Source organism: Mesoplodon bidens (assembly GCF_964165515.1).
Source record: "Mesoplodon bidens genome assembly, chromosome: 3".
Taxonomy (NCBI): Eukaryota; Metazoa; Chordata; class Mammalia; order Artiodactyla; family Ziphiidae; genus Mesoplodon; species Mesoplodon bidens.
Genome location: NC_138178.1, coordinates 169435587 through 169447998, shown reverse-complemented (window position 1 = coordinate 169447998; position 12412 = coordinate 169435587). Strand labels below are relative to the sequence as shown.

At 55.3% G+C, this 12412-nt stretch overlaps 1 protein-coding gene across 2 annotated transcripts in view; it reads left to right on the top strand.

The window, feature by feature from the left end:
• Nucleotides 1-2039: 2039 nt before the first annotated feature.
• Nucleotides 2040-12412, top strand: part of CLMN (calmin) — a 124928-nt gene continuing 114555 nt past the window's right edge. For both annotated transcript variants that reach the window (XM_081227569.1, XM_081227570.1), the window contains exon 1: nt 2040-2128. In XM_081227569.1, the coding sequence (XP_081083695.1) occupies nt 2047-2128 (82 nt within the window). In that variant the 5' untranslated portion in view covers nt 2040-2046. The remainder of the gene's footprint in view (nt 2129-12412) is intronic.

Genomic DNA, 12412 nt, shown 5'->3' with positions numbered 1-12412 from the left:
GCTTCTAGTACCCTACTCTGCAGACACAGAAGCAGACCCTGCCCCCTGGAGTGTGAAATGACCATGCACTTTTAAATCAAATCAGGGAGAAGGTAGCACCAGCCTCAGCCTGGGGGCATGTGTTTGGACACCCGTGGGTCTCCATTGGCAACACGGGGCCTCCACTGTGCTCCCAGACCCGCAGGTGAGGTGAGCTGGGGCAGGCTGGGAACTCCTGCAAAGGGCCTCCAGAGGTTAAAAGAGAACTTATTGGTTTTCTGTCTGATTGTAAAAATATGTGCTCATGGCGGGAAACTTGGCAAATGGAGAACAAGGAGAAAGAAAAAAGCAAGCTAGAGCTCCGCACCCTGACAGCAGATTCCCGTTCGCCCTCTGGATCAACGCCCCCCCACGGGAGAGGCAGTGCCCGCGGGCAGCCACGTCCCTGGCTGTGCCATGGGGGTGTCTCCACGGACCCCCTGCCCAAACTCCTGTCACAGTGATGGTCCCCTTCATCCTTCAGGCTCAGCTCCAAGGTCCCCATCCCAATGACTTATCCCAAGAGGATTGTTTTCTTGAACTCACTTCTGTTTGCAGTTGTCTGGTTTCTTTGTTGGCAGTCCGCTGTTCCCAGGAATTTGCCTAAGGTAAGACATCTTCCGCTTAGGGCCCTGCCTCAAAGGCACAGGGTCTGTCTATCAGCGGGGGCTCCCTAGTTACTTGTTAATTAGGAAGTAGGCTATCTGGGTTTCTAGTACTTCAGTACCATAAATACGGCAACGATGAGCACGGCCCATATATATAAATGCTCACTGAGCCCTGCCCGTTTTTTCTCTCCTGGAATATCTCATATATAAGCCATTCTCTCCTCTCTCTTTCTGCGTGTGTGTGTCGGTATTTGTTTTCTGGAGAGGGTCAGAGTACTGAGCTGGGGGCTGGGACCTCAAGTCCCTAGCTCATTCTTCAGCCGTCGGCAAATTCCAGAACTGCAAAGTCTCCTTTTTTCCGTGTTTTAAAAACCAATAAAGAACTCTGCCTAAGGTATGAGTTGTGAGCACCAAATAAGATAAGATCCTGGAACTCTCAAGACTCAAAAGAAACAGTGAAGAAACACACACACACCCCACCGGAAAGGCCCATACTCATTTTTCACTTTCAGTAAAGCCCCAGAGAGGGTCACTTGGAGATTCAGGGGCCCTGGACTCCATGGGGTACCCTAGCTCCCAGGGTGTCGGCTGCTTCTCCCTCCTCCCCAGAATCTGGGGTCATCTCTGGACTGGATCCCCTGGGAAAAGGTTCCCAATATCCAGACCCAGGAAAGAAGTCTTTCTCTCCTCGAGTCCCCAATCTGGAGACAAACGAGCGAACCCCCCAACATCATCTCCACACTCGCTGGCCCCCTACCCAGCCCCTCCCGATGACGGTAGGTGTCCTTGGGGCGATGGGCACGGCTTGGGGGACCCCCCTCCGCAGGGGGCTGCCTCCCCCAATTTTGCGGGGGCAGAGGACCTGGGGTAGAAGAGTGTGGGTGTCAGGTTCCTATCTGGGACCCGGCTGGGGTGGGGGAGGCGCTGGGAGTAAGGGTGGGAGGGAGTGGGCCCCCCTGGGTACCGGGACCCGAGGGCTCACCCCGGGTTGCGTCACCCGGCCCACCGCCCACTGAGACATCACAATCAGAGGGCCGGGACCCCGCGCCTCATTACCAACCCGTCTGCAACCAAACAATCCAAGCAACAAACACCCCGGAAAAAAAAAAAAAGAAGAAAGAAACCAGCCGGAGTCCAGCCTCCCTCCCCGCCCCTCCCCCTCGCACCCCGGGGCCCCCGCCCCCGGATGCGGGAGTGAGCGCGAGCCAGGCGCCCCGCTCCCGTCCGCTGCCCGCCGCCCGCCCGCGGCGGGGGCGGCTCGTCCGCGCGCCCGCCCCGCCCGCGCCCCGCCCGCGCCCGCGCTCCTCCAGCTCCGCGGCGCCCTCGCCGGGTGCGTGCCTCTTGCACGCCCGCCCGCCCGGCTCTCCGCGCCCGCCGCCCGCGCCCGGCCCCGGCGCCCCGGCCCTGCTGCCCGCGCTTCATGGCTGCGCACGAATGGGACTGGTTCCAGCGCGAGGAGCTCATCGGACAGATCAGCGACATCCGAGTCCAGAACCTGCAAGGTAACGCGCCCAGCTTCCCAGAGAGGGTCGCGGAGCGGGGGAGCCCGGGAGCCCCGGGAGCGGCTCCCCCCCCCCCCCACCGAGGAAGCTCAGACCGGCGCCGCCCCCTGCCCCGTCCTGACCCGGTACTGTCACTTACGGAGGGGAAGGGGGTCGAGACACCCTCCCCCAAACCCCGGCATTGCCTCCCCGGCCAAATGAACAGTGGCCCAGGGGGTGGGGAGGCACACGTGTGTGTGTGTGTGTGTGTCGGGGGGAAGCATCCCATTTGCTTGCGGGGGGCGGGGGCGTCACGATTCCCCCCCCCCCCAGCGGCGGCTGCGAGTTTGGAGAAGTTTGTACTTGGGCCTTGGGGGCGGCGGTCCAGGTCAGGGAGGGGAGGAGAAAGTGAGATGGCGTGTGTGCGTGCGTGTGTGTGTGTGTGTGTTCGTGCGTGTGTGTGTGTGTGTTCGTGCGTGTGTGTGCGTGTGTGTGCGTGTGTGTGTGCGCGCGCGCGGCCCAGGTCAGGGAGGGGAGGAGAAAGTGAGATTGCGTGTGTGTGTGTGTGTGTGTGTGTGTGTGTGTCTGAGTTCACACAGTTCCTAAGTACCTCCGGGGCTAGGGGAACTGAATGGGGTGCGGCGCCTCGGGGTGGACGGGGGAGAAGGAGGTCAGAGGCGCGGGTCGGTGGGATCAGGCGGCCTCTTTGTTCGGGGAGCTGCCCCTCCCCCGGCCCGGGGGTCACCCTGCCAGGGGTGGGAGGCGGGGGTAAGGGCGAGAGGCCGGCCCGCCGGCGCGCGACGCTGGGACCTGTGTCTGCCTTGGGACAAGGTGAAAGAGACGCTTGGGAGCCGGCAGGTCTGACAAGGGCTGGTGGAGGCGGGGGGGTCTCCCGCCACAGACGACGTGAATTTATCTTCCAGAGGAGTTTGTTCATTGTGGAAACTTAGCACAAACATATTTAAAGGAAAAAAGTCACCAACTATCACCCCATAACCCATGCACACACACACACACACCCCACACACGAAGAAAGCCGCTTTTCATGGAGGTGTACTTCCAGCCTCTTTCTTTTCATATGTGGACTTTGCAGAACTGGACAGAGTTCCACCTTCCGCCTCTCTTCACCCACACAGACCTGGACAGGGAAGTTTAGCAGCTTCCTCTACGGGCTTGGGTTTCTAGAGATTGCAAGGTCAGGGGGCGGCTCAGAGAGAGCTGGGAGGCCTCGACAGAGAGGGGGTGGGGCCGTGGGTCCCCCCTCTCATCCCAAGCAGGTGCCCTGCCTTTACTGCTGGAGGGCAGAGAGCCCTAGCGGTCAGGGTGCAGTCTTGCGGGGTGACTAGGCAGTCAAGTTTAAACATTACACCTGACAAAATGTTTCCTGGGAGCCCACATGGCCTGCTCCACCCCTAGGTTGGGCAAGGACAGTGCAGGCAGAGGTGACCTGCCGTGGGGAGGAGGGGAACCTAGTGCACTGGACACTGGAAACTTGAGTTTGCTCTGGGCTCCCCTGATTTTTTCTTCAGTGATTTGTGTAAAGTAAGGAGGATTGAGCTGGAGATGCTGAAAATGATCTTTTTCGCTAAGCCTCACGTCTGGGTCCTGTTGCCTGAGAACTGACATCCTATTTTGGGGGTGGGTGTTAGTATCTTTTGCTGAGATGGCATCTGGTTTGGGCTGTCAGGTTGTGTGTGTGTGTTTGTGTCTTAGGCAATCAGTGGGTGTTTATTAAGCACATACGAACCAATTCTTGGTGCAACAACTTCCTGCACTCCTCAACTCTCGGTAAAAAGGAGATCGACTTTTGTGAAGGGATGTTCAACAATATGAGCAGCTAGTTACACCTGGAACAGTGAGAGAAGGCTTCACTCAATGGGGACAGTTTGAAATGGGTCTTGAGGGTTGGGTAGGAGTTCACTGAGTGGGCTCCTCTCCCTCAGCTCCCAGTGAACTGTCCTCACTTTTAGGCAATTGCCAATTGCAATTTGAGCATCAATGGGCTTTGCCATTTAAAAAAATAAACTTTTAACTTTATGTATATTAATGATTATGTACATGTATCTAAAATATGCATTAATCTCAAGTACAAGCCTAACACATTTTTATGTATGGATACACCTGTTTAACCACTGCCTAGATCAAGATGTAGAAGTTTTCTAGCACCCTGGATGGATGCTTTGTCTCCCTTCCCACTCCCCTCCTCCAACAAAGCAGCTACTACTTTTATCTTTATTGCTGTAGTTTTGCCTCTAGAACTTCTTATAAAATTGAATAGCACAGTATATATACTCTTTTGAAATGGCCTTTTTTTTTTTTTTTTTTGCGGTACGCGGGCCTCTCACTGTTGTGGCCTCTCCCACTGCGGAGCACAGGCTCCGGATGCGCAGGCTCAGCGGCCGTGGCTCACGGGCCCAGCCACTCCGCGGTATGTGGGATCCTCCCGGACCGGGGCACGAACCCGCGTCCCCTGCATCGGCAGGCGGACTCCCAACCACTGCGAAACGGCCCGTTTTTGCTCCACATTATGTTGGTGCGATTCATCCACTTTCTTGCTTGTATCAGTAGTTCCTTTTTTAAGAGAGTTTTTATAAAACTACTGAGGCAGTTTTACATATTGTAAAATTCAACCTGCTTTAAGTTTATAATTCAATGCTTTTTAGTAACTCTGCAGGGTTGTGCAAACATCCCGACAATGCCGTTGGGGAACACTTTCATTACCTGCTCACGGCCCCTAGTGCCCAGCCTCTGTGTCAGTCTCGCTCCCAGCCCTAGATCCAGGCTGTCCATAGTTCCTTGTTTTCGCTGAGGACTCTTCCATCATATGGATGTACCACAGTTTGTTGATCTGTTCTTCGGTGAGGGGCGTTTGGGTTGTTTGCAGCTGGGGGCTGTCCTCAGTGGATGGAGCTGTCAGTCCTGGCAGGCGCTGTGGAGTTGCTGCCCAGCGTCGCTGAGGAGAGGCTGGGAGAGGCAGTGGGCCAGGAATCTGTCTTGTCTCTCTCCATCTTTCCCTTGGCATCCCCGTCTCTTAAGGATGCTAAACAACCATTTTCTCTCCTTGTCTCTGTGGTGCTCAGGAAGTCCAGCCAAAGGGCTGGGTCCAGAAGGCGGCCCTCGCCATGCTTAGAACGTCTGCCTAAACCAGCTGGTGGGTGTTGGCCGGCCCTGGACGTGTCTGGGTGACATATAGGCCATGGGCGGGGGCCTTGTTCATCTGAACTCGGCATGGGTGGTAGTCAGGAGTCCAGGCAGAAGGGTTGTTTTTCAAACTCTGTGCTTCTTTTGTGAGCACAGGTAGAAGCAGTTGTCGTGGTGATGGGACGCTGGGTACAGGGGAATTTCACAAATCTGCCATCATAGGGACTGAGGCGGATCCCCAGCCTCCATCAGGCTTTTGTCTATGGCCCTGTGGACTTGTGGAATCCATGCAAAATATGACTGTGATGTCACCAGACCATCCCCCAGGTCGGGGGGAGCAGGGCAGAAAGTGTGGCCTCTCCCAGGAGGGCTGTGACAACTCTCTGTACCTGACACATGGGCACGTGAAGTCCTCTTGATGTGCTCACTTCGATGGCTCAGAAAAGCGTCTGTAAATGAAGGACTCCCTGGCAGGGAGCATGGATGTCCATCTGGGCGAAGCTGCCTGTGCCACTCTCACAGGGTCCTTCGCAAGGAAACGGGGGCGGCCCAGCTGTTGACCTTTTCAGAAGGGAGAACGTGGAATTGCAGGATGTGGGCAGCTGCCACCTGGTGGCCCCCACTTCCTTGGAGCCTCATGGGGTAGAGCTGAGGTTGGAGGCGGCCCTTCAGGTCTGTGCCTCAGTTCTCAGCCGGGCTGTGGGCAGCAGGGGCTCCGGTGCCTTTCCGATGACAAGGCTGCCTGGCTGCCCCCTCTCCCTCTTTGACTTGGCCTGAGGGTCCAGCTGAATGCTCCACCAGTTCCGGGGTCCCCTGCCTCTTGGTCCAAGGCAGGTGTCAGGCCAGTGTTTGGAAGATGCTCCCGTTTCTGTAGGGAGCCTCCACCCGCCCCCCACCAACGATCCATAGTCCTATTCTGCTGAGTTTAGCAAACATGTGCCAAGCATCTAGCATCGTGCAGACACCAGGGAATGCAGAGTTGGTTCTTGTCCCTGCCTTGAAGGAGCATGAAGGCATCACGGCACCCGGCCAGACCGGGGTTGGAATTTTCTGCTTCTGGCAGCACACACGTCCGTTCAGTTCGGGACCGTCTCCTGTTGCTCTGGTGCCGGTTGGGTCTGATGCTGTGAACTTTGACCTCATTGTTCCGGAGCGACTTGGCCAGAGTTGGAGGTGGGCGGAGTTAGATTAGGCTGGGCAGACGTGAGGCTTTCCCACTGCATCTCTGGGGCAGCCAGCTAGGTAGGGGTGTCCAGCACTGCCAGCTGAGCCCCGCCGGCTGGAGCTCCCTGAGCAGCAGCCCTTCCCCTCTGCCTTAGTGTCTCCCTCAGTCAGAATTTCTTGGGAAGCAGTACCACCCAGGGTTAGCAAACAGAAACTGTGACTCAGGGCACTTGGAACTGACTGCCAAACAGAGGTAGTAATAGTTAACCCGACTTCCAGCAGCCTGTGTGCCAGGCACGGCGCAAACTGCTGTGTTTTAATGCTTCTGCAAGCCTTTAAGGCTATGTCAGAAGTGGAGAGGTAGAATGACTTGCCCAGGGTCGTGGGCTTGTAAGTGGAGCTGGGCTTTGAACCTGGGTCAGACTAAGGCGCACTTCCCATCGCACTGGCTCTGTAAATCCCGGGCAAAGGCTGCAAGGGTGAAGGAGCTGGTAGCCTCAGGGCTGGGAGCTGGGAGGGCCTCTCAGAGTGGGGGCCTTGGAACCAGACCTTGAGGGCAGAGCAGAAACTTGACTGCATGAGTTCTGTGCTGCACAGCCCGGCAGGCAGGAAAGTGGCTGGGATCTCCTGAAGGCAGGCTTAGGGGCGGGACTGTGCCTGCGTGCTCAAGATGGGCCCTTGCTTGCCTTATTACCCACTTCCTCCTTTCCTTCCACCGGCCCAGGCCCTCCTCACTCCTGCCCAGTCTCCGCAATGACCTCTTGATGGCTCCGGGCCTTGTGTCACCTCCTTCAAGCCACCCACCACCCAACCACCAACACATGTCCCTGCTAATGCCTTCAGCGGGTCTCCAGGGCCAACCTGTGGGCCCAGGGCAGCTCCTGTCCACCCCAGGACTGACAGCATCGTTGTCCACAAATGCCGGGATGTAAGAAAGGTCAGGCTGCACTGGTTTACTGGGTCAAGTCCAGGCCCCTTTGCCTGACGGGTGAGGCCCTCTGGGGTCTGGTTCGAGATGCCACACCAGCCTCCCCTCCCACTCCCCGCACCCGGTACCCTCCCCTCCCATTCCTTAGGTTCTTATCTCCAAGCCTCTAGACCTCCTGTGCAGACAGCCATGGGATTAGGGATGTCGCCTGGTCAGAGTTATCCAAGACCCACAGGAGCCAAGGAGCCGAGAGGGGACCTTTCCTGCTTCTGTCTCCCTCAGCTCTTGGAGGGCACAGCAAGCTGCTGGAGGTTTCTGTATAAAAACCAAAGAATACGGTATTCGTCTTCCTCTTTCTGACTTACTTCACTCTGTATGACAGACTCTAGGTCCATCCACCTCACTACAAATAGCTCAATTTCGTTTCTTTTTATGGCTGAGTAATATTCCATTGTATATATGTGCCACATCTTCTTTATCCATTCATCCGATGATGGACACTTAGTTTGTTTCCATCTCCTGGCTATTGTAAATAGAGCTGCAATGAACATTTTGGTACATGACCCTTTTTGAATTATGGTTTTCTCACCAAACGTAAAATAGATAGCTAGTGGGAAGCAGCCGCATAGCACAGGGAGATCAGATCAGTGCTTTGTGACCACCTAGAGGGGTGGGATAGGGAGGGTGGGAGGGAGGGAGACGCAAGAGGGAGGAGATATGGGGATATATGTCTAACTGATTCACTTTGTTATAAAGCAGAAACTAACACACCACTGTAAAGCAATTATACTCCAATAAAGATGTTAAAAAAAAAAAAAAAGAAGATCAAAATCAGAGGTTTCACCATCCTTCAAGAACTTGCTGCCCGTTAGGGCCCAGCCCTGGGGCTGTGTGCTTGGTTCTAAAGGATGAGTCATCATGTAGGACGTTGCTTTCGGCCCCCCAGCTGGAGTCAAGTCACTGGCTTTGAGTTAACTCTGGATTTTGCCCACAAAGGGCTGTGTTCCAGCCCTGGCTGCATCCCTCCCTCCGGGTGTGGATTCCTCTCGAGCAGCCTTTCCAGGTGGAGCATTTGAGCAGCTGGGGAAGACACAGTCAGGACAGGGCCGCTGAAGGCCTGGGTCTGGGTCCTGGCTTTGCTGCTCACTTGTTGTGGGATCCTGGGAAATCTCTTCGCCTCCCTGTGCCTCAGTTTTCACATCTGCAGAAGGAGAGAGCTGGACTCTCAGGGGCTCACATGCCCCCCCCCACCGAAGGGGGTGTAAGGAGGGAGGGACCTGGACAGAGATGCCCCCGTGACGCCATCGTCTTCCCAGCCCCTGGAACACGTGGGTGGGTGGCCGTTGTGCAGCCCTGGGCACCGCTGAGCACAGCTGGCTGCATTCCTGAATTCTTCTCACTGCCAGGTGCAGGAGACTCACTCCCACCACGGGTTCCGTGTAGAAAGGGTCGCAGTTCATGAGCTCTGTTGTTAAAGTACATGTGGGTAAATGATGTACCTTCTTGGTTTATGCTTGGCTGATGAATTATGTGTTTCTATGAAGAGCCCAGGAAAGGCCTGGGACACCTACTCTGAACTAGCTGGGCAGAGTTGAAGGTGCCCTCAGGGAGGTTTAGGGACCTGCCCATGGTCCTGGCAAACTGGGCGGAGGGGGGCACGTCCTGCACATGCACATTTGTACTGAGGAACGTTCGAGACCAGGTAAAACAGAAGCCCGTCGCCGAAAGGGTTTGTCAGCCGTGAGAGGGAAGCTGTCCATCCAGAGGGCAGACCCCGGAAGAGGTTTCTCCCTGAATCCCTCGTTAGTGGCCACGGTCGTGGTTGACCTTGACTCCATCAGAGCAGTCCCGCGGGGTGAGGTGAGGCTTCTGAGCAGATCCAGTGCTCTGGGGAAACAGCCCTTTGCCCAAGATGCCAAGATTACATTAACCGCCCTCTCGGACCCGGGGAGCACTGTGGCATTTAATTTTTGCCTGGAACAGCTGAGGCACTGGCAAAGTCCTGCCCCACAAGCCAGAGGTCACGCCTGCTCCGCTTCAGAGGGGAAGAGAGAAAAAGAAAGTAATTCTCTTTTTAGTGGTTGAACCATTAAAAGTAAACTCCCGGTTCCCATAGCAACCTTTTCTTATTTCCCCCACCCCCTCCCTGCACCTCTTATTTTTAAAAACAGTGGTGGATTGTGTCAGCCACAGAAGGAATTAGCGGCGGCATCAAACATCACAAGTGTGGCTTTAAAGAGTCTTTCACAGTTCTTTCCCCTCACTAGTCTGTCTGCTTTGCTTTCATTAATTTTTTTTTCCTATCAGAGCAGGGATTGGTGAACTACGGTCTGAAGGCTAGATCCAACCGGCTACCTGTTTTGGGGAATAAAGTTTTATTGGAACACAGCCATGCCCATTTGATTGCATATTATCCAGGGCTGCTTTTTGCACTTACAATGGCAATTGAGTAGTTGTGACAGAGGAGATCCACAAAACCAAAAATATTTACTCTCTGGCCCATTTGGAATGTGGGAATCCAGAGAGCTTCCTGTGGGGTGGCAGGGACCTTGTATTCTAGACCCAGACTCGGGGCACCTGACACGTAGGAGATGTTTGTGAATGGCTGCTGCATGTGTAACAGCCCAGCCTTCTTTGCAGAGGGCTGATGCATGCCTGCAGTGGGTTCTGCACCCGCTTTAGAAATGGACTTCCCCACTGGAAGGCTGGCCATTTGTTCAAATAATAGTTATTGAGTCCTCCCGGAAATGCTGGGAGCTGGGATGAAGGGATGGATGGGACACTCTGGGAGTCCCTAGTACCCAGAGGACACGGGCATCATGAGGCTAAGATGAGCATTTTAGGACTGAGGATGCCAAGGTGTGTGCTGCCAGGAATATGGGGGGAGGGGAGGCATGGTCCAGCCTTAAGGGTGGTGGCCTGGAAAAATCTGTAATCCCAAAGGCAGGCAGTGTGGAACCAGGGGGTAGGGGAGTATGGTAGGGGTTTGGGAGGGGCCTCTCTGGTGAGATTGCAGCCAGGGTTGGGGGTGCCAGTGCAGGGGAGTGGGTCCCAGAGGACCCATGCAGCTGCATTCCCCTTGACCTTCCTGAGCACCGGGATCCACTGCTTCTTGGAGGTGATGGTCCAAAGCTCCGAGGACCACGAAAAGCCAGGGAGGATTTGGGGAATTTTGCAGAATCCCTGGAGTCATTCTGGTGTCAACCACCTCCTGCAGAACTGGGGGGTCTAACTGGAAGACACTGGGGATCCGATGACGTCATGCCCCACTCCTGCTTCCCCCTCCTGGGGGGCCCTCCAAGTAGGCAGGAGCCTTTGCAATATTTATATCCCTTTTCAACTATTTTTAATCTTCTACGGTATGACATACTTAAAAAGCAGCAGCGTTCCGTGGCCTTCTCGCTGCGAACTGGGGCGAGGTGGGGAGAGGGCACAGAGATGGCCCGACAGTTTGGTGGTGAAATAAGTTAGCCCTCGGATGGGGTCCTCCGCCGGCCCCTCCCTCACCTCCCGCGTCCTCAAGCGCCTCTCTCACCTACACCTTTCCTTTCTTGCCTGCTTTTGCGAACATTCTCCTTGTCAGTTGCTAGGACCACTGTTTTCCTGCTTCCGGCTTCCCGGGTCCCACTTCAGCCCTGAGATCCGGTCTCTCCCTCGCCAAGTCCCTCCTCTACCAAGACTCCTCTTTGCCCTCAGGCAGAAACCCTGCTGTGTGTTCTGGGCACCCTCACTTCTGCCCTTTCTGGCATCAACCAGCTGCACCCGGAAATCATCCTGTTTATCCCACAAACCACTCCTTTCTCGTCCCTGTACCTTTGTCTGCATGGCTCCTTCTGCAGAGAATGACCGTGGCTGCACCTACGGCAGCCTCCCTATACCCCGCCTTGGGGGAATTCACAGCCACCTCCCCTGGACTTCCTGCCGCCCAGCCCTGAGTAGGTCCCTAGAGGCGTGCCTGCATTTTTGTCCCACCAGCCCCCAGCACGCAGTAGGTCGCCAGAACTGTTTGCCAAACTCCTGTCGGCTGAACTATGGTCCACATCCTAATCCCCGGAACCTGGGAATGTGTTACCTTCCTAGGTAAAAGGGACTTTGCAGATGTGATTAAGTACAGGATCTTGAGAGGATCCCAGGTTATCCAGGTGGGTCCCATTAATCACAAGCATCCTTATAAGAGGGAGGCAAGAGGGTCAGAGAGGAGATATGTTGATGGAAGCAGAGGTCATAGTGATGCCATTGCTGGAAGGAGCCATGAGCCATGGAGTGCAGGCAGCCTCTAGGAGCTGGAAAAGAGAAGGAAATGGATTATTTTCCTAGGGCCTCAAGGAACACAGTTCCGCTGATAATTTTGATGGTAGCCTGTCAAACCCATTGTGGACCCCTTACCTCCAGAACTGTAAGATAATACATTGGTGTTGCTTTAAACCTCTAAGAATGTGGTAATTGGCGAGAGCAGCAACAGGAAACTGATACATGAATGAATCACAAGTGGCTTATCAAGCCTTCTCCTTTTTCCTGGAAGAGACACATCTGGGGGACATTTGCACACCTGGAATACCCTTTAGGTTCTGTGGGAGTGTGATGGACACCCAGGGTGGTGGCGCTGAGCTGAGTCTGAGCCAGGAGTGCAGAGACCTGGGCTCTGGTCACAGGGTTGGCGCTGCTTGGTTGTGGAACCTGGGAAGGCTGCCTGACCAAGGGCAGCAGGCAGGACCTGAGCGGACAAGAGAGGGAGTCTGCTTGGGCTACAGAGACTGTCTGCCCAGAGGTCCAAATGCAGCAGTGCTGTGATCCGAGATACACACCGGGCTGTGCATAACCAGGGGACGACGTCATGGGCTGGCCCTGTGGCCTGTGTCCTGGGGCCCTGGCGGTGTGGATGGTGCAGCAGGAAGCGGGTAATGACACAGCAGCCTCCAGGTACACACCCTGTTGTTTGGACCCTGGGCTTCAATGTGCTCTGGCACCAATAACATCTCTGTTCTAATCCTTGTGTTGTTTTAGAGTTGAGATACACGAACTCTGGAAACGCTGATAACTCTGAGTGAGTCAAGTCTGGAATATTTAGGATA